This window comes from Pecten maximus, chromosome 19, assembly GCF_902652985.1.
Source record: "Pecten maximus chromosome 19, xPecMax1.1, whole genome shotgun sequence".
Classification (NCBI taxonomy): domain Eukaryota; kingdom Metazoa; phylum Mollusca; class Bivalvia; order Pectinida; family Pectinidae; genus Pecten; species Pecten maximus.
In genome coordinates, this window is record NC_047033.1 from 2,424,216 (window position 1) to 2,449,772 (window position 25,557).

Genomic DNA, 25,557 nt, shown 5'->3' on the forward strand with positions numbered 1-25,557 from the left:
TATAAGTTTAAATATACTATAGGGGTATATAATGCAAAAATGTGGACGATCGGTTTTAATACTATCAATACTTTGAAATATTAAAACATATCACTCATTGAGTTAATTTATTGGTAGATGATACAGGTGTATGATTGATACATTCATTCAATGCCACTGTTGGGTTTACCTCATAGCGAAATATTCCAAACATGTAAATCAATCAATACATCTTAATAATATATTTGAATAATAACAATACATCTGAATAATATATTTGCTTACATTATCATATTGTTATCTTAAATTGTATTATGTTTGTACATATATAGGATGCAGGGCCATGTTGTAAACTAGACATTGTCTAAATATGTAACCATGGATAAATAAAAGATATTATTATTATTATTAATGATAACGATTAAAGACTTTTTTCTGTGACATACCCGATGACATTATCACATCTGCCTCCAATGTAATGCCTTCTCATACAAATATTTTTAACTGTAGATATTTGTTTGTTAGCAAATCAATATACATGTATATATATGATGGATTTATAGAACTGGAATATACAGAGGTTACATAACGAGTGGTTGTTGGATATGGAATTTATTTCACTCCAGTAAATTATTTTTTTGAAGTTTCAAAAGACACAGAATTTAGCTAGTGCCTTTTGAGTGTGAAAATAAATTCCATATCCGAAAATCACGAGTCGTGTTACCTGTTTCTACCACAATAAAATCGGCTTGAATAAAAGGGAAACGTGGCTATGTAATTATTTCACTTAGGCAATTATACATGTGATGGCCGGGACCCGCTGATGTGACGTCATTCGATTATTGATGACGTCAATAACAATTGCAGTTGGGGTTAAAGTTCGAATTCTTAACCACTCAAAAGACCGGAAGGTTATAGAGGTTATATATTTATTTATCCAATATTAGGCACAATTTTACAATGGCTTAAAGTGAAAAACAACGTATTGTGTTAGAAGTAGACATAACACTTTTCAAATAAAGACCATTTAAGTCTATATCATAGGTATTTAAGTAGTTCAAATTAATTTTATAGCATACCTTTTTGAAGTATTCGCAAAATAACAAAAATTAAATTTTGAACAGCTCATAAAATGAAATTTGTAGAGGATTACTTTAAAATGCTTTGTACTCCGTTTAAATAATCAGATATACGTTGTAGCTGGATTTCTTTAAAGTTGCCATACTTTTGGCCTTATTTTCGCATCATCAACAAGACAGTATGGAACGAATGCATTGGAAACATACCTACAGAATTATCCTACTCCTATTACATGATAGATAAGTCGTACGTACAAAATTGTAAACAAAATATCGAATACCGTTAATATATAGCAGTTAGTATAAAAGTATTTGACATTACATTTAAAAAATCATAAGTATACACATAATCAAGCATCCAATTATTTATACGGAAGATTAAAAATATTAATATTATATAAAAGTGGCTAATGTTAGATTATACAAATATATCTGGAGTTTATAAGTAATTACACGATTGTAATTAATCACACCATGACAGGCAAAGGTGATAGACATACAACACACAAACTTTAAACTCATATCTAAATATCACAGACTCAAAGAAATTAAAGGATAATCAAAACATAAATAGCACAAAAATAGTAAATTTATCAATGACCACTTAGTCATGAATAGATTACACAAGTTACCTTCTATATAAATATGAATTGTTTCTTATAAACAATTTGAAATTCATATTGCGTTTACTGTATTATCAGGAACGCGGAGTTGTCCTCTACGCATTTGTTGCTTTGTTGCTCGGCAAGTTTTATTTATTACACCACACTTTGGTCTTTTTTTTCAGAGGTTCCTCGTATTCAGGATCTTTGCAAAACATCCTTGCGACTCTTTCATTAAACCGCTTTGGAACCATCATTAGGCGACCTAAAGCTATCTGTAAAACAATAAAAATCACGACAATGAAATCAAATAACGATGGAAAGCAACTTTTTGACTCGTGCCCTGACCGGCCTCGAACTCACGATCTACGGCACCTAATCGCCTAGCCAGGAATACCTGCAGTTTATACCGCTACGCCACATCGGCGTTCTTAAAACAAAAACATTTCAATGTCGGAGTGATGGCTGGTCCGATTTCCTGAGATGACTTTACTATGGTGGAAAACATACCGCAGCCTCCCAAAACACACATACATGTCGCACGCACGGGAGGCCGTCCTTAAATGACTTTAGCTGTATATAGGACGTTAAACAAAATAAACCAAACCAAACTTTACTATGGTGGATATGTTTTAACATGAAAAGGCGAGGATATACAACTATGGAAACAAAATCGTTATTCTAACGCAAGATAAGAATTACCACACTCAGACCTTCCTAGTCACAGACGCCTGAATATAATTTATATCCTAGGTAAATTTGGAACTATCCTCATCGTCGGGGCCTGACAATTAGTTTATTGATGATAGGATGATTTCTTATATTCTTTATGCATTTGGACTGTCCTAGTGTGTTAGCACAATGTAGGGGTCTTTAGGGAGCTAGATTGGAATTCATTATAAACAAACACCGGATCCTAAGCAAGACGTTGTCGAGTCCCTATGCTTGCTGGCACATGCAGTAATTATGATCTCTAATATAGGATCATCATTATTATTTCGGGGGGAAATATCATTGGATTGTAGTCAAATATCTTACCTTTTCCAGCTGTATGGCAGTGTAATTGTCATCTTTGGTGTAGAAGTAGGCATTGAGTACAGGGTTTTCATGCTTATTGCCATAATCGTACGTGGCAATCTAAAAAAAAAAAAAAAAAAAAAAAACATAAGTCACATTCTTAACCAAATGGATACCAGTTAGTCTGTCACTGTAATAATTTTAAGTGTAACTGGATCTTTGTTGTGGAAATAGAAAATTTGAACCATATTAGTCTTTTTCTTTATATTTTACATAGAGATGAGCTGCTATCATCGTATTTAGGAATGTAACCGATTCCTCTTTCCCTTAAGGCGTATTGTATTTCGTATGCCATATGATTTTAAGGCACCAATAAGATGATATAATAGCACTTTAAAAATAAACAATATTATTACTAATACCGTTACAATCACCATGCAATTAGTTACCAGTATTACACACATTTTAGAGTACCATCCTACAACTCTGTAAACTAACTTATTTTCCCGGCGACTTGATTTCCCGTCTTCATTCCTAAAAACAGGCATATTCTGCCTGTGATGGAAACTATTTCACGGCAATTTATTTTCGCGAATTTTAATAGCACGCGAAATATGCGAAAATTAATCGCACACGAAAATAAGTTGGTTTACAGTAATTAAATGGAAAATATTTCACTCGTCATCCATAAAAATGTCGAAGGGAATTTGTTTTCCATATAACAGCCGATTAATGCGAACCAAATGACTTACATCAACTCCCAATTCATCCTGAATATCCTTTCCCTTATTCTCTTTCCCGGGAATTTCTTTTATCACGTCCTGCTCCTCCATGTATTTCTGTTTATAGAGATCAATAAGCATGTATATTTTTCACTATGGTAAATTATATCAAATACAAGAGTTATCTGTTCCTGGATATTTTGTCGTTTGTTTGTGAGGGTAGCGTCATCAATTCATGTAAGCTAAAGGCGTAACAATCAATACTTGCTCACAAGAGAAAATAACTCCTCGTTAAGACAATTTTGCTATATGGACTTCAAAATCTTACGTGTGTAGTAGATCGTGTTGTGTTGTTATATTAAGTGTACATTGTACAAGGGAGGAAGTACCATACAGATGTATTAATTGGAATTATTTTCCTACGTTCTGTTAATATACAGAATGCAGACATTTTAATATCAATTTCATTTTTTTAATTAAGCGTAAGAAGATGTTTGGTTTTTGAAAATCATAGTCTAGGTTTGACAAAGATTTACATGGCAGAAACACATGGAATCCAATTGTCCTTGTACCTATTTAAGAGTGTCGGATTAGATTTTTATTGTGTTACAGGTTTGTCCTTTTTAAAGCTAAAATAAGGGTTAATATGTCGGTTTTCTATCATTTAGTATACAATATAATCCACACAAGATTGGATTCAATCAACCAAACGATCTTACAAACCCAAAATAAGTGTAAACACCACAAGGATAGTATGAAGTAATAATCAAGAAGGCAAGTAAAGCAGCCATGCAATGACAAATGAGAGAAATACCCGCAGCTTAAACCGCTGCGCCACATCGGCGTTCTTAAAAAAATATCGTTTCAATGGCGCAGTGATGGTCCGCCCGATACCCTGGCACGATCATTGTTTAAGTCGTTGATATGATGATAGGAATACCAGGTATAAGCTGCGGGTATTTCTGGCTAGGCGATTGGGTGCCGTAGATCTTAAGTTCGAGGCCCGGTCAAAATAAGAATAATCTGCCTGTGATTGAAACTATTAATAAATACATTGCGATCAAAGTATTCATATCATCTTATAGACGACTTCCACAATGATCATGTCAGGGTATCGGACCGACCATCACTGCACTATTGAAACGTTCTAGTAAGTAATAACGACGGTATAAACCAATATAGGTACTGGATCCTAACAAACAAATGTTGGATGCGTATTACTAGAAATAGGTGTATGTCAAGTAGTAATAACGACACTACAGACAAGTAAATTGTCGACTTTTCGAGACAATCTGCCCATCTGTACACCAACTAAGATGTTTCGTAATTAATCATAATAGGCCCTCGGCGAATGAAGTATCGGCCGAGGGGGATCGTTTTTACAACATTACGATATTTTTCGTTGTTTATTCCTACTATATTTGTATAATTGTTCCATGTTCCATCGTATATAATTTACCTGTGTCTTGATAAAGGGGCAGATTGCCTCGAAAATTCGACTTGACATTACTTGACATATATATGTGTTTGTATATATTTCAATTTACACGGAATAATTGATCAAGACAATCAAGAAATAGGTCTGTGTCTTACCGTAATGGTCTTCTCGTCGAGATATTTATATAGTTTCCTTTCGTAAATTCTTGCCACGAGCTCGCCAGCAGCTTCGTTTGAAGACTCGGCTATTCTATGCAGCACATCATCATTTAGCTTAATATAGGCGCCCATGTCACCTACAGCTTCGTGTATCCTTTTTTCGTTCCTTTGCATCCACAACATTATAAATCAAGACAAAAGAAATTAACACAGAAGGATGGGAAATATTTAGAGGATTATTGAGGCAAAGCTAGATGTCGACAAAACTTGATCATGGTATATGAATATCAAAGGCAATTATGACAATCACAAAAACACGAAATCAAAATATGCAACTTATTGTCAAGCAAACAACAAAAAACAAAACAAACAAAAGATAGTTACCCATCATCGCCCTTTACCTTCACATCGTCCGCTAATTCCATCGCATCCCCAATCCTGTTTTCATCAAAACAAAACATTATTCAATAATCATAGGCATATTTTATTAGTTTCTCTGACGACAATGTGGTATGTGTTATTCATCCAAAGAAGGAGGTTATATCGAGTTTTAAATACCTTCGGAAATGAGGATATTTTCCCGCATATGCCTTTAGACAGAAAGATAAACAACCACCCCACTCACCCCCCCCCCCAACCCCCCCCCCCCCCCCCCCAACCCCCCAACCCCAATTTAGTTGCTCTTTTACGAAATGAACAGCTCGTAATCACTGCCCTAAATTATTGTTTGATGTGATGGACAAAATACCAAACATGTTTCATTAAAAAAGGAAAATTTAATAGAGCTTATACAAAGGATTTTCTTTCAAATAACAATATGATATAACGTATAACCCGACATGACTTCATTTCTTTTTCAATAAAAAATAAGAAAACGATTCAGCTCATTATTAATAATGACTTTAAACTGCATGATTCAGCTTTTTGTGCCCTTACAGAACTATTAGTGTGATAACGGTGAATACCTCGAGTAAGTTAATCCAGTATTGTGCGTATGTTCTAATTAATCTGTTCTTGTGGACAGACATAGGCTGTTACATTATTAGTTTGTGAGCAATGGACGTTATTTCCGCACACAAACTAATAAAGTAACAATGAAAACATGCTCTTAAGAGCAGATAACTCCGTATTACGAAAAGACGATATAACTAACACACACAAAAATCAGGGACAGCAATGACTTATATCCTAATTATTTTTTATCTATGCTTACATCATCTCGACCGCCTTGGTCACTCTGTGTTGATACGCCTTCCGGTGGAGCGTGAACCGGATGTGAAACATCTCGTAAAGAGTGTCGACATCCTTTTAAACATTAATAAACACAAATATATCACAATATATCAATGATGCGAATGATGAAAATCGACAAACGTCATGTATGAAATAGTTCAAAGATTCACCAACTGATACGCATATATATAAAATCATTCTAGTTATTTATCAATGGCAGTTAACAGTAAGTATACTCAACATAATCACCAACATAATAAACAACAGTCATGATTGTCTCAATACGTCTTTACTTCAAAATGTCGAGTTCAAATTCTCCTAACGTATCAGCTGAATTCTGTGGACCAAATCACAACGAAACAAAATATACTTTGTAATGAAGGAGAGAATATTATCCTTTCCATGTGAACAACTGATTATGATTTGTACAAATAGAATCATATATACCTATATATTCTAGATGAAAACACTTGCTGAATTGACTCCACTTAAATATTCAAAGACGGCACCGCGATGTCGATCGTCACAGCTGATAAGCAGACTAAGTATACTGTCAGGGTTTAGTAAGTATGCTTTTATTGTTTATAGTAATGCTAAGTGTTCATCCTGAGATATAATCATTCAAAACAAAATGCGGTACAACAATATTATTTTGAACCGAGCTGGAGTGCAGAGCAATATGTGTATTTCACGATTTTGTGCATACACGGAATTCCTATCAATTAACCAGGCCGAGACAACTGTTCCAAAATTAATTGCTTTTCTTTTCGTTTTTCGTTTTTCATTTTCATTTTTTTTTATATATATATTTTCGTGTTTCGGATATGAATTTTAACAAAAGTAAGTGGAATGATAAAAAAATGTTTATTTGTTTTTATTTTTTCTGTTGTTACTATATTCGTACCTGATGACACCGACCTAGATACCACTGTACTAAGGATGGGAAAGCCAAATTCGAGGCTTAGGTCATAATCAGAACTATCGGAGTCCCTTACATATCGATAATCACTTACGAGGGAGATGGGGATGTCAGTTTTGTTTCGCCATGATCGATGCAATATCTCGGTGGGTTTCCCGTTCATAAAATGACAAGAACAATTTGTCAAATTTTGTTCGGGGACCAGTAACAGTCAGTGAGGTCAACTTTTTCATTCCATGGATATTTGACGAATTTATCAATATTTCTCGTTGATGCATTGTAGCCTGGCGTAGCAGAAATGTGCCAATATCATGAGAGTAATGAGACAACAGCTTGCCTTTCTATTCCAACCCGACCTCCCATGTTGGCGCGCTACCTCCCCAACAAACACGGGCTAAATCGGGGAGTATAATTCCTGCGAAATGCGTAGGTCAGAACTCGGAAATTCCATTCTCATCGATCTAATATTTGGGTGTATGAAACCGCGGAAAAACAATTTTAGTTCGCAACGTAGCCTATGACCCAAAGGCACACCTGGAGTATCTGTTAACATGCCTTTAATTTTTAGTTCGGACACACAACCGCTTCCCTGGCCGGCACAAGTAAGACATGTTTTTGAATGACACATGTACTAGAGCGGTACACTACTAGAAACGTTTCTTAATTTAGCGTAATATATATATATATTTATACAGGTAAAACGTCGCCCACAAAAATATGTATTTTTATATAAGAAGCATTACTGTATCTATATTTAAAACTTGTATGTTTTGAATTGATTCTGTTAAAGAACAAGTTCATCTAATACCGCTTTAAAAACAGACTGATCCCCATCGTCACAGGCCGTTTTCAAACCTAGGACTTAATAGATAAGTATCGGTAATGTTAGTATACGAATATAGTAATGTCATGATATTGTACAAATGTTTACTATTCTGTAACAGACAAACCTCTGTTTTCTCTGTATGGGTAGAGAAATCTACGGGGAAAGCTCGGACAACTTCTAACTTTACTCACGGAACACAATATTTAACCCCGAGACATTCCGATCATATGTTAACTCGCTTTTATCTTTTCGTTCGGCTTCACACACCCTTTGCTGCAGGATCTATTTTAGTATGGCATGAAGTGTAACTGTATGACTCATACGCAGTAACTATACACGACAACGCTTCATATATAGCAAGCCTTCGTAAAATGCAAGCGAGTCGGGCACCCGTAATTGTATGCTCCCTAAATAATCGCAATATTTGTTTATATCTTCAGATTTGAAACTTAAAATCATATTTCGCATGAATTATGTTAAACAATATTTCCATTTAATACCATTATACTAACCGACTTGTCCCACTGAACCATTTCCAAACCTAATAGAAAAATTCAAACATCCTATAAATATGACTTCCCTTAAGCATTTATATTATTCCCTTTTAAAACACGAAACGTTTGCCATGTATGAATTTGTCTAATCAAACCACGAACGAAAATACACATATCATGCATTATGCCTTCCAGTGTACGACAAATGTACTACGTAAACATATTATAACATTATATCATCAAATAAACGACAGATCTAAGTGACCTTTAACATACAAATGTATTTCTTATTGAGGACATTACCTTGTCTCTGTAGGTCACGTGACTCACACCATTTTCATCCAAGCATGCTCGGGCAGACGCTATCAGCCTGTCGTGATCAAAGCTATTCTTAACACCCAGGTACAGGGAATCTCGAGCAAAGTAATCCCACTTATCAACGTCAACACCGTAGGTTTCATTGGCAACAATCTGTCAAAAATGTTACAAAAAAGTAATCGTACAATAAATTGTTTGATATATTTTTAATTTTACATACACATTCAAACATTTTACCTGAGGATAATTAATTGTTTATGGCAATATGCCGGTTAAGTGTATTGATGGATTGAAAACAAAATTACTTTTTTGCTATGACCATTTTCCGTTTTTGATAATCTCAATATATTTCAATTTTAAAGTTAATAAATAGTTTATGAATCACATCTTACGAAATTCTATCTTACATCTCCATTACATTTTGTAGGTAGCTTTCGATTGATAAATGTGATTTTTTTAAAACGGTATTGTTAATGTTTTTACTACTCGTTGCCCTTAATTAGCCATATTTCTATACATCATTTTAGATTCTAGTAAATTAGTTTGTATTTCCTTGTTAAGCTCAGACGTAGTTTTTGTTTTCGTTTTATTTGTTTTTTTCATTTATATATATATGACTTCGGATATATGCATGTATTGCTAGATTTGTTTCTTAATCGTCCTGCAGATCCTGTTGTCATCTGTGTCGACCACATGGGGATGGTTCGTTTGATCAATTATGCTTTCGTCATAGACGTTTCAACAAAGTTATTATCATAATCATTCCAGTTATATAAGATGTTTCAATTTGATACAATCGGACTATACTTCCTAAAACTTTCGTCTTGCGATGTTCATATTCTTCTTACGAGTGTATTGTTAGAGCATTTTAAATAAATGAAATACCTCTTAATGAGCTATATGTGTGTGATATTTTCATTAATTACCTCCATTTTGCAATTCATGTCGAAGAGAATAAATACATATATGTACACTCATATCCTGTCAAACAAATCGCGTGCAATAGACACTTGTGAACATAATAACATGTGCAATATATGTAATCTGGACGGGCTGTACAGGTTTGTTTTTGCATGTTTGCCAACGTTAACAAACAATTAGGCACTCTACGTGGGAAAAGCAAGAATCATGATTCATACGAACATTTAATCAGACTTCTGCTATATTACAACAGTGTGGTAAATTATAGCCATGTTCAATTATAGTTAGCTCCCCTTTAACATGAATGTATCCCTGAACAGTTTAGCGGACTGAAGCTAGAGCTATATACGAACCTCGTAAAGAAAAAAATTCTTCTTCTTTTCTTCGTCTTCACCATCCCTCACCGTCTGTAATAAAAAGTCAAAATTGATTTCAGATATACGTAAGTAAGGTTAGGTACACTATCATAATGATAATTTATTATCATCATTATTTATGCAAACGTGATGTACAATGGTGACATGGTAAACGTTTTTATCATTTTTAAGTCAATCATTATCTTCCAGCTAATTGATTTTATATCTTTACTCCATTTTAACAAAATTGGGGTATTTGAATTTCAAGCCCATAACAATTACAGTTAAAGCGTGAGTTGTAAGAGTATCATCCTTCGATTGCTTTTGGTGTTCTGTTTTTGTCTCACAGAACATATCTACTTATCAACTGATCGGTTGCTTTGAATTCAGGATTAACGTTTAATACCTATAATCGCAAACATAGACTAAGTACAGGCGACGCAAGGGAGCCCGTTACCCTTGACTGTTAAGCAGATGTTGCATCCAGTACCGGACAGCTCCCTGGAATGGGACACTATGCGCAGCTGTCTTAAGGCGTAATGGGTCACCCTCAGTCGCTTGTCAAAGCCCATAAAAATTTCTTCATCGTACCTTCCGGTAATTTAAACAAAATTGTAGCAAAATTCCATTTTCAAAAGAAAAGATGAAATGTTGATTGAAGCAGAAAATTACTTACATCGTATTTATCTTTCGGTGGATGAATCAGCTCCTTTATAAAGGCAACGTCGCCTTCGTCCAAGTTTCCCAATTCCTTAGATAGAGATGCGGTGTAGTATGATAAGTAATTGCTGTTGAATTGATTCTTACACTCTTTCTTTTATTGTAATAATCCATAAAGAAATGCTACTTTGATGAAATATTGTCATTGCTAAACAGCTGAAGAATGTCGAATTTCTTATTATTCATACGATTTGGCAAAGACCACACTTAATATTATCATATTTCTATCTAATATTAGCCCCATTTCAGATTGTTTAACATTCTGTGACTTGTCAATGATGCTAAGGGTCTAACGGGATTACTTATAATGACATTTGAAAAGTTATTACAAATTGCGTTGATGTGTACATGCAACTCGACGCAATTTGTAATAACTTTTCGAATGTCATTATAAGTCATAGATAAGTACTTTTCCAATATAATTAGGTCGAAACGTGTACCAAGTGAATGTTATCTTTCTATCTGATGACAATTTCTCCGGTAAAACAGACTTGGATTTCTTTTATTATCAATTGCGTCCTTATTACCAATTGTGTGGTGACAACAAGTCTATGTTTAAACCAGCTCTATGGCTGTATGTGCGTGAAAATGCCAAAATATATATACTGCGAAAACACGACTTGCGTGTTTTAATATTGACATTTAACATTTCGTTTATCATATTTAGATACGAAAATATCGACATAGAAACAGCTATACCATCTTTATATCACCAATGTATTAATGCTCTTTCATAGCCTATTACTCTCAAATCAAATTTAGATGGAAAACAATATAAAATAAATTACCTTAAATTCATTCCTCAATTTTCCATATATTCTATCAATCAGGATTTTTGAGGCTTCCTCGTGCTTTAAAGAGAAATATTTACATGTATGTACATGTAATATCTTGGTGATACATTTTATTTGTATATGTGCGTGCATAACTGGAAAAAAGAATCTTCAGGCATTTCGGCCATCTTCAGGCAATGCATTTATTCAAACGTCTTGGTAACCATATTATGACGTCATACAAAGTATATCATAGAAGGGGAGATATTAACGTTGTTGCTTAAGGTATATTTAACAGAAGGGGAGATAATAATAGTATTGCTTACAGTATTTTCTTTAATTGATAATTTATTGTTTATCCAATTCAACAGAACTGAGGGTCCAGTTACAGAATTGATAACAATACAAGCAGAGGTATATTGATATATCAAAGATACATTATATAAACAAACTACAGGATGTGTAGCATTCTTAAAATAAGAGGCAAATATATATAACATAAGACTTATATAAAACACGTTGCCTTTAGGCGAGATTAAAAAAAAAAAAGACAAAAATATTAAATATACCGCCTAGCTTTATATGTTACCGGCGTTTCTGTTAAAAGAAATTACTGCACGGTATATTATACTAAATTTTCTATGGTTTATCCTATTAGGTTAATAAACGAATTGTTAAAATCCAGAAGACCGTAAACGTCTTCTAGGGACTAGAATACCTATATATTCTACTAATAACGGACAAGCAAATGTTTATATAAATCAGAATAAGAATAACTTTGTTTATCCCACCTCGCCTTAAAACACAAATATTTCAAAACAAATCTTTGGACCGATTTCCGCTGGTGAATATAGGTAGTTTGGTGCGGTAACCAGATCTCACTGCCATATTATACCTGACTTCCAACTAGACATATTATGACTGTGTCACTGAAACTATTTTTCTTAATTCCAAGCATTTACTCCAAGTTTTTTTGACATGGTACGTAAAGTAAAAAAAAAAAAAAATAAATAAATAAATAAAATAAAATGTCGGAGAACCAGACTCCTATGTCTTTTTACAGGTACCGGTATCCAAAAAAGAGACAGAGAGGTTATTTTGATGTCGCTATTTAAACGTCATAAACTTTTCATTGTGTAATATTTAGTGACATGTTGTCTTTTTGTCTGTAAAGTTATTACTTCCACTTCTGGAACTATTGATCATGCATAATATCTATACCAAGTCATTGAAACCATTCCCTGAAGATGTCCGCTTGGCCTCAAATCGTTAGCGAAACGCAGCTACCTTATCAATTATATCCTTTGAAATGTTTGACCGATGGATGGCAAATTGTACCTTTATACGTATATTACGATTTAGTTCGTATGATGTAGAGGATTTACCATGAATTATTATTATAAGATGGTTTAGATTCCGTTTTATAATTACCTTCCATTCCTTTCCCGACAGTTTTTTGACAACTTTTTCAAACATGTGAGAAAATGGTCCATGGCCTGCAAAGTAAAGAGAGTTCAAAACGCATGTTTTATAAATAAGTTTATACAAAAAAATGCTATATTTAGTCATTTGGCGAATACTGATCCAAACATTTGCGAAGTTTTCCGTGGAACTCATTCTCTTTAATCACGACACGATTGTGATAAAAATATTGTTTGATATAAATCTATAAAAGAAACACTTCAACAAAATCATAAATATACGCAGGAAATCAAGGAATGAATGAAACAAGTACAGGCAGTGTAAAAATCACTGATATGATTGTTTAACGATACTTCTGAAAAACCTGTTTTGCCATCTTGTCCATATATTGTATGAAATAGTCCATATCAATTTTTCAAACTCAATCTTGTACCCCTGTAAGCAATTGTCCAATTGAGAGCCTAAAGCTCACAGTATGTAATCTTAAATGAAATGTTAGTAAATTGGTGCCTTTATTGTACCCAAATCATGGCAAAGCCCTGCGATTTTCACACATAGCCTCTTCTTCTCACAAACTTTTTGATCGTCTTCTTGTCAACTTGCGATTGCTTCAACCAATTTCCCCGCGAGGTGGTACACTCTGCACATACAATTAATCAGGTGTCAGACAGTTTACAAATTAGGCAACCGGATGTCTAGATACAAGAATATAGTGAGCTTAAAAGGTTTTGTCCAATTCATCTACCGCGCTGTTAAATAATCAAAGAAACGTGAGCGGGGACTCATAGAATACGTTGATAGAAAGAAACTGTCTTAGGGTTCAAGAGGAGTAGTAGGAAAAGTGGGGTTGCTGGGCCACCTCTCCCCCTTATATAATCATTACCACCTCCATGGCACCCCCAAGTGGCACCCCCTTTGTTAGGGGGTACCGATCGATCTGACGTGCAGCAGCAGCAAGAGCACGTCAGAACGATCGGTACCCCCTGACAAAGGGGGGGGGGGGGGGGGGGCACTTGGGGGTGCCAGGGAGGTGGTAATGATTATATAGGGGGAGAGGTGGCCCAGAAACCCCACTTTCCCTACTACTAAGAGGCATCTTGCCTATGCACTTTCTTATTTTAAAGGTGTTCAGGTGTGACCTCAGAACGTTTTAAAATACGCGAAGAACATCTGTTTTCTACATAGCCCTTTACTAAGAGAGACTGATACAAAATAATTCTTTATAATAAAAAGACAGTATGTCTTAACCTACCCAATGGAGTGATCGAAGCGACTGTGAGAAGCACCATAATATAGAAAGAAGCACGCTCCCAACTGTCTGATGAACCGCAATCTTTGGAATTCAGGCGTATCGACAATTTTCACGCATAAAGGATCTAGTTCGATCTCTCCGTGCACTGGGTCTTTAAATACCTGAATAAAAACCAGGATTCAGCGAGGTGGATTTAGTAAAAAAGTAAGAAAAATATAGATGGTAATCTTCAAAATTATAATATTTGACATATATGCAGTAACAAATTATATTATAAAATGTGTCTTGATGTGGAAAAAATAAACTGTATTATATCATTTCTAGCTACGGAAAGTTGTTATCTCGCATCCTTTGTCAAAAACCTGTCAGTGGACGTGCAGCTCGATTTGTTTGTTGAACGAGTAGGGATGCTAGATATCGTGCGTTCGTTTGTGTATGTGTGTTTACCTCTGTGCGTGCGAGCGTGGTTGTGCGTATGTATGTGTGTGTGTGCGTGGCAGCGCAGTTGTGCATGCGTGCGTGCGTGTGTGTGTGTGTGTGTGTGTGTGTGTGTGCGTGCGTGCGTGCGTGTGTGTGTCTGTGTGTGTATGCGTGCGTGCCTGGTTGTGCGTATGGGTATGTGTTTTCGTGGGCTGCGGTATGTTGCTGTAGCCGACTTAATAGTGCTACTTCAATGAAACATACTGTCAAGAGGAGTCAGGAGGACACCTTTCTCGACCGCAACATTTCTGTTTAATGTTTACATTATCATGTATTTGCTCGTATAACCATGAATACCAATCTAGAGCAGCAAACTGATGGCATTCATCTCTCAATACTTGTAACAAGCGGCTCCTACCTTTGACATTTTCTTCTTTGACTTGTTCCTCTGATCTGCATTAGAACAAATAATTGCGTATAATATAAAATAATGACATATGATATCAAGATTTGGTAGTAATTATTTTGAAATTGGCATCTGAAGCTATCACACCACGACAAACGATGGATATTTAAGAGGATTTCAGATGTTTGATTTATTTTTTCACGACGCATAGTAAATGTAATGTAATTAATATTTGAAAATTATATTCAACATGAAAAGTTTTGATAATTACTTCATATCAGAATGAATTAGTCTAACGATGATCGTTCAGATGATATATTTAACAAGGATGGATAGTATTGCAACAGCAATACAAAGTCCCCTGCCTGAACCAGGAGTGCAACTATTTATTTCCCATTTTTTAAACTATGTGTTATACTGATCACGTATACCAAGTTTTGTTAAAATCGGAGTAGTACTTTAGGATTGTCCGGACACGCCTCAACCAATGAGAAGTCGGCGGCCATTTTGAAAATTGGTTTTTCGAAGAAAAGAAAGTAGGATGCACAACAATATATTATATCTATCATGTATACCAAGTTTCGTTAAAATCGGAGTAGTACTTTAGGAGGAGTTGTCCGGACAAGCCTCAACCAATGAGAAGCCAGCAGCCATTTTGAAATATGACTTTTTGAAAAAAAAATGTGGGATGCACAACTACATGTTATACTGATCATGTATTACAAGTTTCATTAAAATCGAAGTAGTACTTTAGGAGAAGTTGTCCGGACAAGCCTCAACCAATGAAAAGCCAGCAGCCATTTTGACAACGGACTGGAAATAATAACCTCTTCATCTCATAATCTAGAACCAGCCTCGTATTAATTAACCATACATATATAGATTCACACAATAGTATCAGAAATATTAAGATGTTAAAAGTAAAAAAGGGGAAAAACCATCCTACACAAATGTATTTATAAATGTGAGAAGATAGAGGGTGTAAGAAGATAGGGATATCTCAGTTCTCGGGGTAAGATTGTTACAACCCCCCACCCCCACCCCACCACCTGTCCACCAGTATATTTAAATTAATAACTGGGGATTTTCACATATCATGTATGTGTGTGAAGGTAAGGTGACGGTGCCAGTTCGGGAAATGCCTTATGCCCTTGCCATAACGGCCAGTCTGTCTTTGTATTATCTGTCATAGTGTTTTCTATTAATCTGCAAAAGTCAATATAAAGATGCATGTATTACAGAACTTCTTCTGTAATTTGCAATTGTCCCCTGTCTGCCCCTGGCAAAGTTTCTTGAAACCTCACAAAGTTAAACTGACTTTGTACATCGGCTGCAGTTTTAGTTACCCCTGCCAAATATACAGCCTTAAATTCAATGCTGCAGTTCATGTAAACAAATAGCATCATATGACAAATCAGGTACATGAACTTGGGAGATTTTGAGGATTTCTTTTTTACTATAGCCGCAAAGGCCCGATTATAAACATAATTTTTATAGAATCATCAGGAATTGTACCACCTCCAAAAATGAAATAACCTTCATTACAAGCATGGTCTGCCAGATTCAGGGCCATATGAAGACAGACCAGAACTTTCCAGGCATGGTCCTACAGCCAAAGTTGATTTTCCCTGCACTGTCAGTAAAAAGTCATCAAGTCTCACTTGATAACCTATTGATTTCGAGTAGGTAGCACTCACAATTGAAATGAATTAAAAATATTTTCCACATTTCAAGATTCTGCACACTTTCCTTTCAAACTCCAAAAAGTGAAAAGAATTCCGTATGTTCTTATTAATGCTCAAGTCACAGCATTACTCTGGCATTAAAGAAAAAAAATGTTTGCAATTTTCGGCCCTTAAACAGCCAAAGTCATTTAAGACGGGGCCTCCTGTAGGATATAGGTGACTACCTCACTAAACAACATACGGGAGGCCTGCTGCAAGCCATCCGGAACAAATAGGGTGTTGTCTTTCCAAAGGACACAACCACGAAATCACAGACCGACCTGTTTTTCAGCTTCCCGAGAATCACAAACTGCTACAGGTAGGGAGTGTCGAATCATGCACTTCGGATCTGTACCTTTAATGCTGACAATCATCTGTTCAAGGTCAGTTTTCTAGGCCTAAGACATATCTATTGATTTTGGACCCTCTGTATTTTCTTTAGCTATAGAAATACCAAGCTCATCGAAAGCGTCCTAGAATACCCTCTACCCTTAGCAGAATAAAACACGCTTTTTCATTCTTTCATTGAATTCCATTTCTTAATTAATGACAGACAAGTACATCCTGTAAGATAATTATGATCTACACAATAATAAATTTGTTACTCTGTATCACCAACGGATGTACACAATGCACTTATTAAGGTAATATAAATATACTTTTGTAAAAGGACTTAAAGTCTTACTTATTGACTACTTTCTTACTTAACAACACTGACATTTTGATTTTCTATGACAGTTTCTGACTTTTTAATTGTATTTTCCAATTCAAAATTGCGATTATTCCGTCAAGCCGAGTGCTACCATTACGGGCTCTTTGGCATCTACAATGGCGAGTCATTGACAATAATACGAATGTTTGTATTTGTGTACTTTAATAGTTGTAATAATAAAATTTTCATGTCAAATGAATCTCTTAGGACCGCCTGGTGCTCGTGACCTTGGCAACCAACTACAGTTGTAGCATATGTAATAGAAAAGACATAACGAACTATGATCAACACCTCTATCTACCTGGAACAAATCCAATTGATTATTACTTATTAAGTTGGTGATAACAGTTTTAAATCTTTCCGCTATTGTGCCAGATGCCAGTTTGTAAATAGTATTAAGTAATGTAATAGGAGGCCATTTTTTTTAACTGATTACGTGGTTTATCTCCTTTAGGAATACACGTTATAATTCCTTGTTTTTGGGTAATAGACAATTCTGATATCGAGTAACCATAATTGATTGACCTGACTATGTAATGACCAAGCTGCTTCCAAAATACTTTTAAAAATTCAACTGAAATTCCTTCAGAACCAGGATTTTATTTTCTTTCATTTTTTTAATATTTTCCCCATCTCGGCTATGGTAACTGGTCCTTCTAAAGATAGAGATTCAGGGGGAGATAATTTGGGTACATTATATTGACCTAATAGGTCTTCTAAATCAGCATCAAGGATGTCATCATTTTTCTTATATATTTTTTTATAAAAAAAGTTCGGTTTCCTTCAAAAGATCTGACTGTCCTGTTATAACTGTTCCATCATCCTTATCTAATCTAGGAATACTTTTACTAGTAAAATTCCGGTATTCTAGTCCGCAAAAATATCTTGTTGGTTTTTCACCTTCACTAATCCATTTAGCTCTAGACCGAATCATATTACCTCTTAACTTATGCCTTCTTAATTCCTCTAGTTCTTGGTTTTTATAATCAATGCTATTTAATTCGATGTCACCTACAACTGTCCCAGTTTCTAGTTTTTGACTTATTTTCCAAATTATTATTGGCTTTCTTTTTAAAAGAGAAATATATTGCTTCTAATTTCTAACAATAAAATCTCTAAAAATAGTTGGTCATTAATAACAAACATCAAGTCCTCAGAAGGAATATTTTCTATGTTATCCATATTGTATACTGGTAATGCATATTGTTTTTTTAACTTTTACAATCACTGATCTATTAGCGTCTAAATAATCAGAATCCTGAAGTAATGAATTATTAATTTTCCATAACTCCCTCCCCTTTTGAAATTTGGTAAAATTAAGGTTTATTACAGGCATTGAATGGTCAGATCGGTATCCTGACTCAATGCGTGTCTCACTTAAGCTTGATAACAATCCGTCTGATATAAAAATGTAGTCTAATCTTGCCTGTTTACATGGATTTCTACTGCGCCAAGTATATCTTCTAGCATCAGAGTTGAGTTCTCTAAATGTATCAATAATTCCTAATTCCTGTTTAGTTTCCAAAAATTTCTCTCTAGCTTTAGGGTTGTTAATTTGCGTATAATTATCACAATCCAGATCTGGGTCTATAACAAAGTTAAAATCGCCACATATGATAAACTGATTATTACCTAACTCAGTAACATTTTTTTCCATGTTTTCATAAAAATCAGGCCTGTCACTGTTAGGACCATATACAGTAATAAGTGAAAGTTTCTCATCTTCAATTACAATATCAAAAGCTAAAATATTTCCAGTCATCTTTCCTAGTGTTTAAAATTTTGTATTCAAAGTTGTTGTTAAAAAGGATGGCAACCCCTCTACATTTTGAACGATATGAATTAAAATAACAATCAAGTCCCCAGTTAGATCTAATCAGATTTTCAGTTTCTAGTGTAAAATGTGTATCCTGGAGACAGAATATGTTAAAAAAAATTCCCCAGATACGAAAACACGTCTTTCTGTTTTGATAAGTCACCAAGACCCTGGCAATTTGCAAATAGAATAGTTAGACCTTGCATTATGTAATATAAATAACGATCGTATATTTAGTCCTTGGCTTGCGTAGGTAGATACTTTTAGGCATAGAATATGATGGTAATTTGCATAAAATAGTAAAAATGAATTTTGACAAGAAACTTATTAAACTGAAATCCCTCATTAACTCGTGGAGCCGAAGAAATCTTACTCCAATAGAGAAAATAACTATTATAAAAACACTCCTTATTTCACAATTCAATCAGCTCTTTATAGCTCTTCCGAACTCAAATGAATCTTATATAAACAAAAGTGAACAATATATTATATAGATTTCTTTGGTGTGGTAAAACAGACAAAATTAAACGTGATGTTATAATTAAGTCATATATTGAAGGTGGTTTAAAAATGATTAATTTAAAATCTTTTATAACAGGTCTTAAGACAACATGGGTAAGGCGGATTTATAAAGATGATGCTAGTAAGATGTATATTACAGATAAATATATATTGATAAATTTGCTTTGGCAAATTGTGGAATTAAAAAGCTCAAAATTACTTTGGAAGAATGTACAAATTTGTTTTGGAAAGATGTTCTGAAAGCTTGGTATATAACAATAGATGGGTCTAATACCTCCAATGAAAAAAATTCTGAAAATCCTTTGTGGTATAATTATAAGATCAAAACAAACAACAAACCAGCTTTCTGCAAAGAATGGTTCAGGAAAGGGGTAATGTATATATATGATATTGTTAAAAACGATGGCTCATTTTATAATTTTGAAGAATTTCAAAACAAATATGGTATAAGATCCTACTTTTTAACATTTCATGGTATTATTAGAGCTGTAAAATATTTTGTAAACAGTAAACAGGAAACTTTCTCTTCAGAATCTGTTTACCAAACATACCTTTAAATTTGAAAGTTATACTAAGAAATAAAAAAGGGACACATGACATTTATAGAATCCTGTGTCATAATCACACAAAGCCTACATCACAAAGAAAATGGTCTTTAATTTTTAGCATCCAGGAAAACCAATGGAAAGAAATTGATGCAAATGTTTTTAAAACCACTAATAGTACAAAACTAAGATGGCTTCAATACAGAATCAATCATAGAATTTTAACTACAAATACAATTCTACATAAAATGGGTATAAAACAAGATAATTTATGTACATTCTGTAGAAATTTTCCAGAAACCATTGAACACATTTTTTGGGGGATTGTGATAAGGTTAGTGCTCTTGTACGTGAAGTAAAACACTTACTTGCTGCTTACAACATTTTTGTCGATTTTATTAAACAGGAATATATACTAAATTTAGTTTCAGTGATGCAGATTTTGTATTAGCTAACCTTATTTTACTATTGATTAAACAATATTTGTTTAAAATGAAATGTTTAGAAAAAGATATCAATTTAATAAGTTTAAAAAACCATATACTGTTTGAACTGAAAGCTCGTAAGCTGATGATAGTTAGGCATAAGGCATACCTAAACAACTTTGAGTTACAAAATAATCTTGAAAACTGGCTTAATATATGATTTTAATATCTCTATGATGTCGTTTTATTTAATGAAACAGTTTCGTGCTGTCAATTTAAAGTTCGTGTCTATACTTTTATGTGTACATTGTATACACTATTTACCATCTGTGTAATGAAACAATTAGTCCGAGGCTGCAAAAGAAAATCCCCCCCATCCCAGAATATTTGTAATGTGATTTGGTGTCTTTATGTGTATGAGTGAGTGAGTAAAGACATATAGAATGGCTACATGTATGAACATATATCAAATTATATTTAAATGGATATGATGCATGCTTGTAAGTTTGAATGGACATGTATTGTATTTGTAATGTGTTGTTGATAAAATTAAAATTGAATAAAAAAAATTGTTAAAAAAAAAACAAACAAAAAAAACCCACCTCTATCTAAAACCCTTGGGCAGCTCAGTATGCAGGTAGTGGGGGCATTAGGGTTTTTGTGTACATAACCAAACAAGCGTGAGTGAGTTTAAAGGTACTGCATCCTCCTCGCCTTATCTTGAACTTTTGCTACCTTCGCAAGTGAAATTCTAAAAACGCCAAATGAGTGTTGCTGTGGCAATTGGCGCTGATGGTAACCGCCAGCTCGGGCCCGGCAGGTTGACATGTCGGCAATATTTGTCTAAGCAGTAGGTTAGGACAATATAGCACTTAACACTTAAATTTACCGTGAACAAACAAGCATACATGCTACAGAACAGATATGTTATTTGCTGAAAATTGTATTCATTGTATCTGACAGTATACGTTTAAGTCTTCTTTTCCTTAGTATTCATATTAGAGAAAAATAGATGGAATTAACAAGAACTTATTACTAAAATCTGAAATCAAATATTAATGAAATATCTCCATAATGCATATTTTATTTTCAAGGACGATGCAGTTATATATAGTGAATATCTGTACTTACCGATACGACAGCGTCCTCACAGGAATGACAATACTATAACGTGCTTCCTTTATATATTTGTATGATATGGAACGCCGACTCTTATTGGATAACGATTATGGTGCAATCGGAACACCACCTCGCCTCCGAGCGATACCGATTGGTTTATGCTGGTATCTACAAGGGTTCAAACGAACATTTATTTTCTGTTTCTTTTCATCTTAATTTTTTCACCGTCTAAGCGAGATATTTAACGAGAGGTCGTATCGCCATATATTGAGCACACTCACCTACGAGGACCGATCTATACAAGATATGGATAACAAGTCATGTAGATTCATGTAGACAAACTGGGTTGTCTTTTTTTTCAAAATGAACTATAGAGCCTATTACAGTCACGAGCGTTCGAGCTGGAATGTACTTCACCTAACAGATATCCCCTCTCTACATTGGCAAGCCAAAAACTTAAATTTTACTTGTGTAAATACTAAGAGATAGATAACCTGGTGAACGTACTCGTCTCTGGGAGATACAATTTCACGTAATTCTTCCTGCTGTACATTATTTAAAAAGGGATATCAATAAACGCATGTCCATGTAATATTTTTGTGCTTTGATCAACTTGACATACTACTTGATTTAAAATCAGATCAAAACAGTCAATAATAACCCAGAAAGGGATGTTTTAATGGGAGCCTGGAGTTGGTTCCGAGTTTCGAGTCCGTTTAAGCTTTACGAGTTTCCAAGTGAGTTATCAGTTATGTATGCGGACACTTTTTCTTTACTTCATAAAGGAAGTTAAACTTCTTTTAATCCTTCTAGAACATATTTAGCATATCAAATGGGAATTAGGAATTCGTTCTGAGACAGCCATTAAACGTTGGTCCGTGTGATTCGCCATCGTTAGTGACACACGTTCGTTCTTTAGCCTCACAGTCGGTAACCCACAGTCCTAGCGCTGAGCATCGTCGGTAACCCAGGGTCCTGACGCTCATAGTCGGTTACCAACGGTCCTGACGCTCATAGTCGGTAACCCACGGTCCTGACGCTCACAGTCGGTTACACATGGTCCTGACGCTCATAGTCGGTTACCCAAGGTCATGACGCTCATGGTCGGTAACCCACGGTCCTGACGCTCATAGTCGGTAAACAAAGGTCCTGACGCTCATACTCCTGACGCTCATAGTCGGTTACCAACGGTCCTGACGCTCATAGTCGGTAACCCACGGTCATGACGCTAACAGTCGGTAACCCACGGTCCTGACGCTCATAGTCGGTTACTCAAGGTCCTGACGCTCATAGTCGGTTTCCACGGTCCTGACGCTCATAGTCGGTAACCCACGGTCCTGACGCTCATAGTCGGTTACTCAAGGTCCTGACGCTCATAGTCGGTAACCCACGGTCCTGACGCTCATAGTCGGTTACCCACGGTCCTGACGCTCATAGTCGGTTACCCACGGTCTTGACGCACACAGTCGGTTACCCACGGTCCTGACGCTCACAGTCGGTAACCCACGGTCCTGAAGCTCACAATCGGTAACCCACGGTCCTGACGCTCACAGTCGGTAACTCACGGTCCTGACGCTCATAGTCGGTTTCCCAAGGTCATGACGCACATAGTCGGTTTCCACGGTCCTGACGCTCATAGTCGGTAACTCACGGTCCTGAAGCTCACAGTCGGTAACCCACGGTCCTGACGCTCACAGTCGGTAACCCACGGTCCTGACGCTCATAGTCGGTAACCCACGGTCCTGACGCTCATAGTCGGTAACCCACGGTCCTGACGCTCATAGTCGGTTACCCAAGGTCCTGACGCTCATAGTCGGTTACCCACGTTCCTGACGCTCATAGTCGGTTACCCATGGTCCTGAAGCTCACAGTCAGTAACCCATGGTCCTGAATCTCACAATCGGTAACCCACGGTCATGACTCTCACAGTCGGTAACCCACGGTCGTGACGCACACAGTCGGTTACCCATGATCCTGTCGGTCACAGTCGGTAACCCACGGTCCTGACGCTCATAGTCGGCAACCCAACGTCCTGACGATCACAGTCGGTAACCCACGGTTCTGACGCTAACAATCGGTAACCCACGGTCCTGACGCTCATAGTCGGCATCCCACGGTCCTGGCGCTTAAAGTCGGTAACCCACGGTCGTGACGCACACAGTCGGTTACCCACGGTCCTGACGCTCACAGTCGGTAACCCACGGTCCTGAAGCTCACAATCGGTAACCCACGGTCCTGACGCTCACAGTCGGTAACTCACGGTCCTGACGCTCATAGTCGGTTACCGACGGTCCTGACGCTCACAGTCGGTAACCCATGGTCCTGTCGCTCACAGTCGGTAACCCACGGTCCTGACGCTCATAGTCGGCAACCCAACGTCCTGACGATCACAGTCGGTAACCCACGGTCCTCACGCTCACAGTCGGTAACCGACGGTCCTGACACTCACAGTCGGTAACTCACGGTCCTGACGCTCATAGTCGGTTACCCACGGTCCTGACGCTCACAGTCGGTAACCCATGGTCCTGTCGCTCACAGTCGGTAACCCACGGTCCTGACGCTCATAGTCGGCAACCCAACGTCCTGACGATCACAGTCGGTAACCCACGGTCCTCACGCTCACAGTCGGTAACCGACGGTCCTGACACTCACAGTCGGTAACCGACGGTCCTAACGCTCACAGTCGGTAACCCAGGTCCTGACGCTCACAGTCAGTAACCCACGGGCCTGACGCTTACTTTCGGTAACCCAGGGTACTCACGCTAACAGTCGGTAGCACACGGTCCTCACGCTCACAGTCAGAAACCCACGGGCCTGACGCTTACTTTCGGTAACCCACGGCACTGACGCTAACAGTCGGTAACCCACGGTCCTCACGCTCACAGTCGGTAACCCACGGCCATCACGCTTACAGTCGGTAACCGTCCGTCTTGACGCTCACAGCCGGCAACCGACGGTCCTGACGCTCACACTCGGTAACCCACGGTCCTGTCGCTTACAGTCGGTAACCCACGTCCTGACACTCACAGTCGGTAACCCACGGTCCTGTCGCTCACAGTCGGTAACCCACGGTCCTGACGCTCATAGTCGGCAACCCAAGGTCCTGACGATCACAGTCGGTAACCCACGGGCCTGACGCTTACAGTCGGTAACCCACGGTCCTCACGCTTATTTCGTTCCCAATGTCCTGACGCTCACTGACGGTTACCCACGGTCCTGACGCTGACAAACGAAGGTAACCCACGGTCCTAACGCTGACCATCGTCGTTTTCCCAGGTTCCTAACGCTCCCAGTCGGCTACCTACGGTCCTGACGCTCACAGTCGGTAACCCACCGTCCTCACGATCACAGTCGGTAACCCACCGCCCTCACGATCACAGTCGGTAACCCACGGTCCTCACGATCACAGTCGGTAACCCACGGGCCTGACGCTCACTATCGTCGATATGTAGAGGGATGAGGCGTTAGTGTGCAGAACTGACCTTTACAGACAAGGTCATGGTATTTAGAGAGATGAGGCTTAAGTGTGTAGAACTGACCTTTACAGACAAGGTCTTGGTATATAGAGATGAGGCTTAAGTTTGTAGAACTGACCTTTATAGACAAGGTCTGGTATATACCGTACTAATGCATAATTTT

At 36.8% G+C, this 25,557-nt stretch overlaps 1 protein-coding gene and 1 long non-coding RNA gene across 3 annotated transcripts; both read right to left on the reverse strand.

Moving 5' to 3' along the window:
* Positions 1-1,809: 1,809 nt before the first annotated feature.
* On the reverse strand, positions 1,810-11,171 carry LOC117318043 (deoxynucleoside triphosphate triphosphohydrolase SAMHD1-like). The gene is made up of 10 exons (XM_033873045.1): positions 11,131-11,171; positions 10,739-10,850; positions 10,060-10,113; positions 8,771-8,938; positions 6,209-6,300; positions 5,380-5,433; positions 4,993-5,161; positions 3,430-3,516; positions 2,699-2,797; positions 1,810-1,935 (listed from the first exon to the last, which is right to left on the reverse strand). The coding sequence occupies exons 1-10, from the start codon at positions 11,169-11,171 to the stop codon at positions 1,810-1,812; spliced, it is 1,002 nt and encodes a 333-aa protein (XP_033728936.1).
* A 398-nt stretch (positions 11,172-11,569) lies between these two features.
* LOC117317672 lies at positions 11,570-22,264 on the reverse strand. 2 transcript variants are annotated; one of them, XR_004530227.1, is made up of 6 exons: positions 21,931-22,264; positions 15,068-15,102; positions 14,230-14,390; positions 13,499-13,617; positions 12,987-13,051; positions 11,570-11,633 (listed from the first exon to the last, which is right to left on the reverse strand). It is a non-coding gene; the product is annotated as an uncharacterized LOC117317672 (long non-coding RNA). The 2 variants fall into 2 exon arrangements; XR_004530226.1 differs by lacking the exon at positions 21,931-22,264 and having other exon boundaries at positions 15,068-15,385.
* Positions 22,265-25,557: the final 3,293 nt, after the last annotated feature.

What these genes read in the sequence shown, in the direction of transcription:
- LOC117318043 (XM_033873045.1), bottom strand. Translation starts at nt 11,171, where the DNA reads ATGACATTCGAAAAGTTATTACAAATTGCGTCGAGTTGCAT. An exon ending in CAAATTGCGTCGAGTTGCAT is followed by an intron (nt 10,851 to 11,130) that starts GTACACATCAAC and finishes TCAATTCAACAG; the next exon opens with CAATTACTTATCATACTACA. An exon ending in AGGATGAATTGGGAGTTGAT is followed by an intron (nt 2,798 to 3,429) that starts GTAAGTCATTTG and finishes TTTTTTTTTTAG; the next exon opens with ATTGCCACGTACGATTATGG.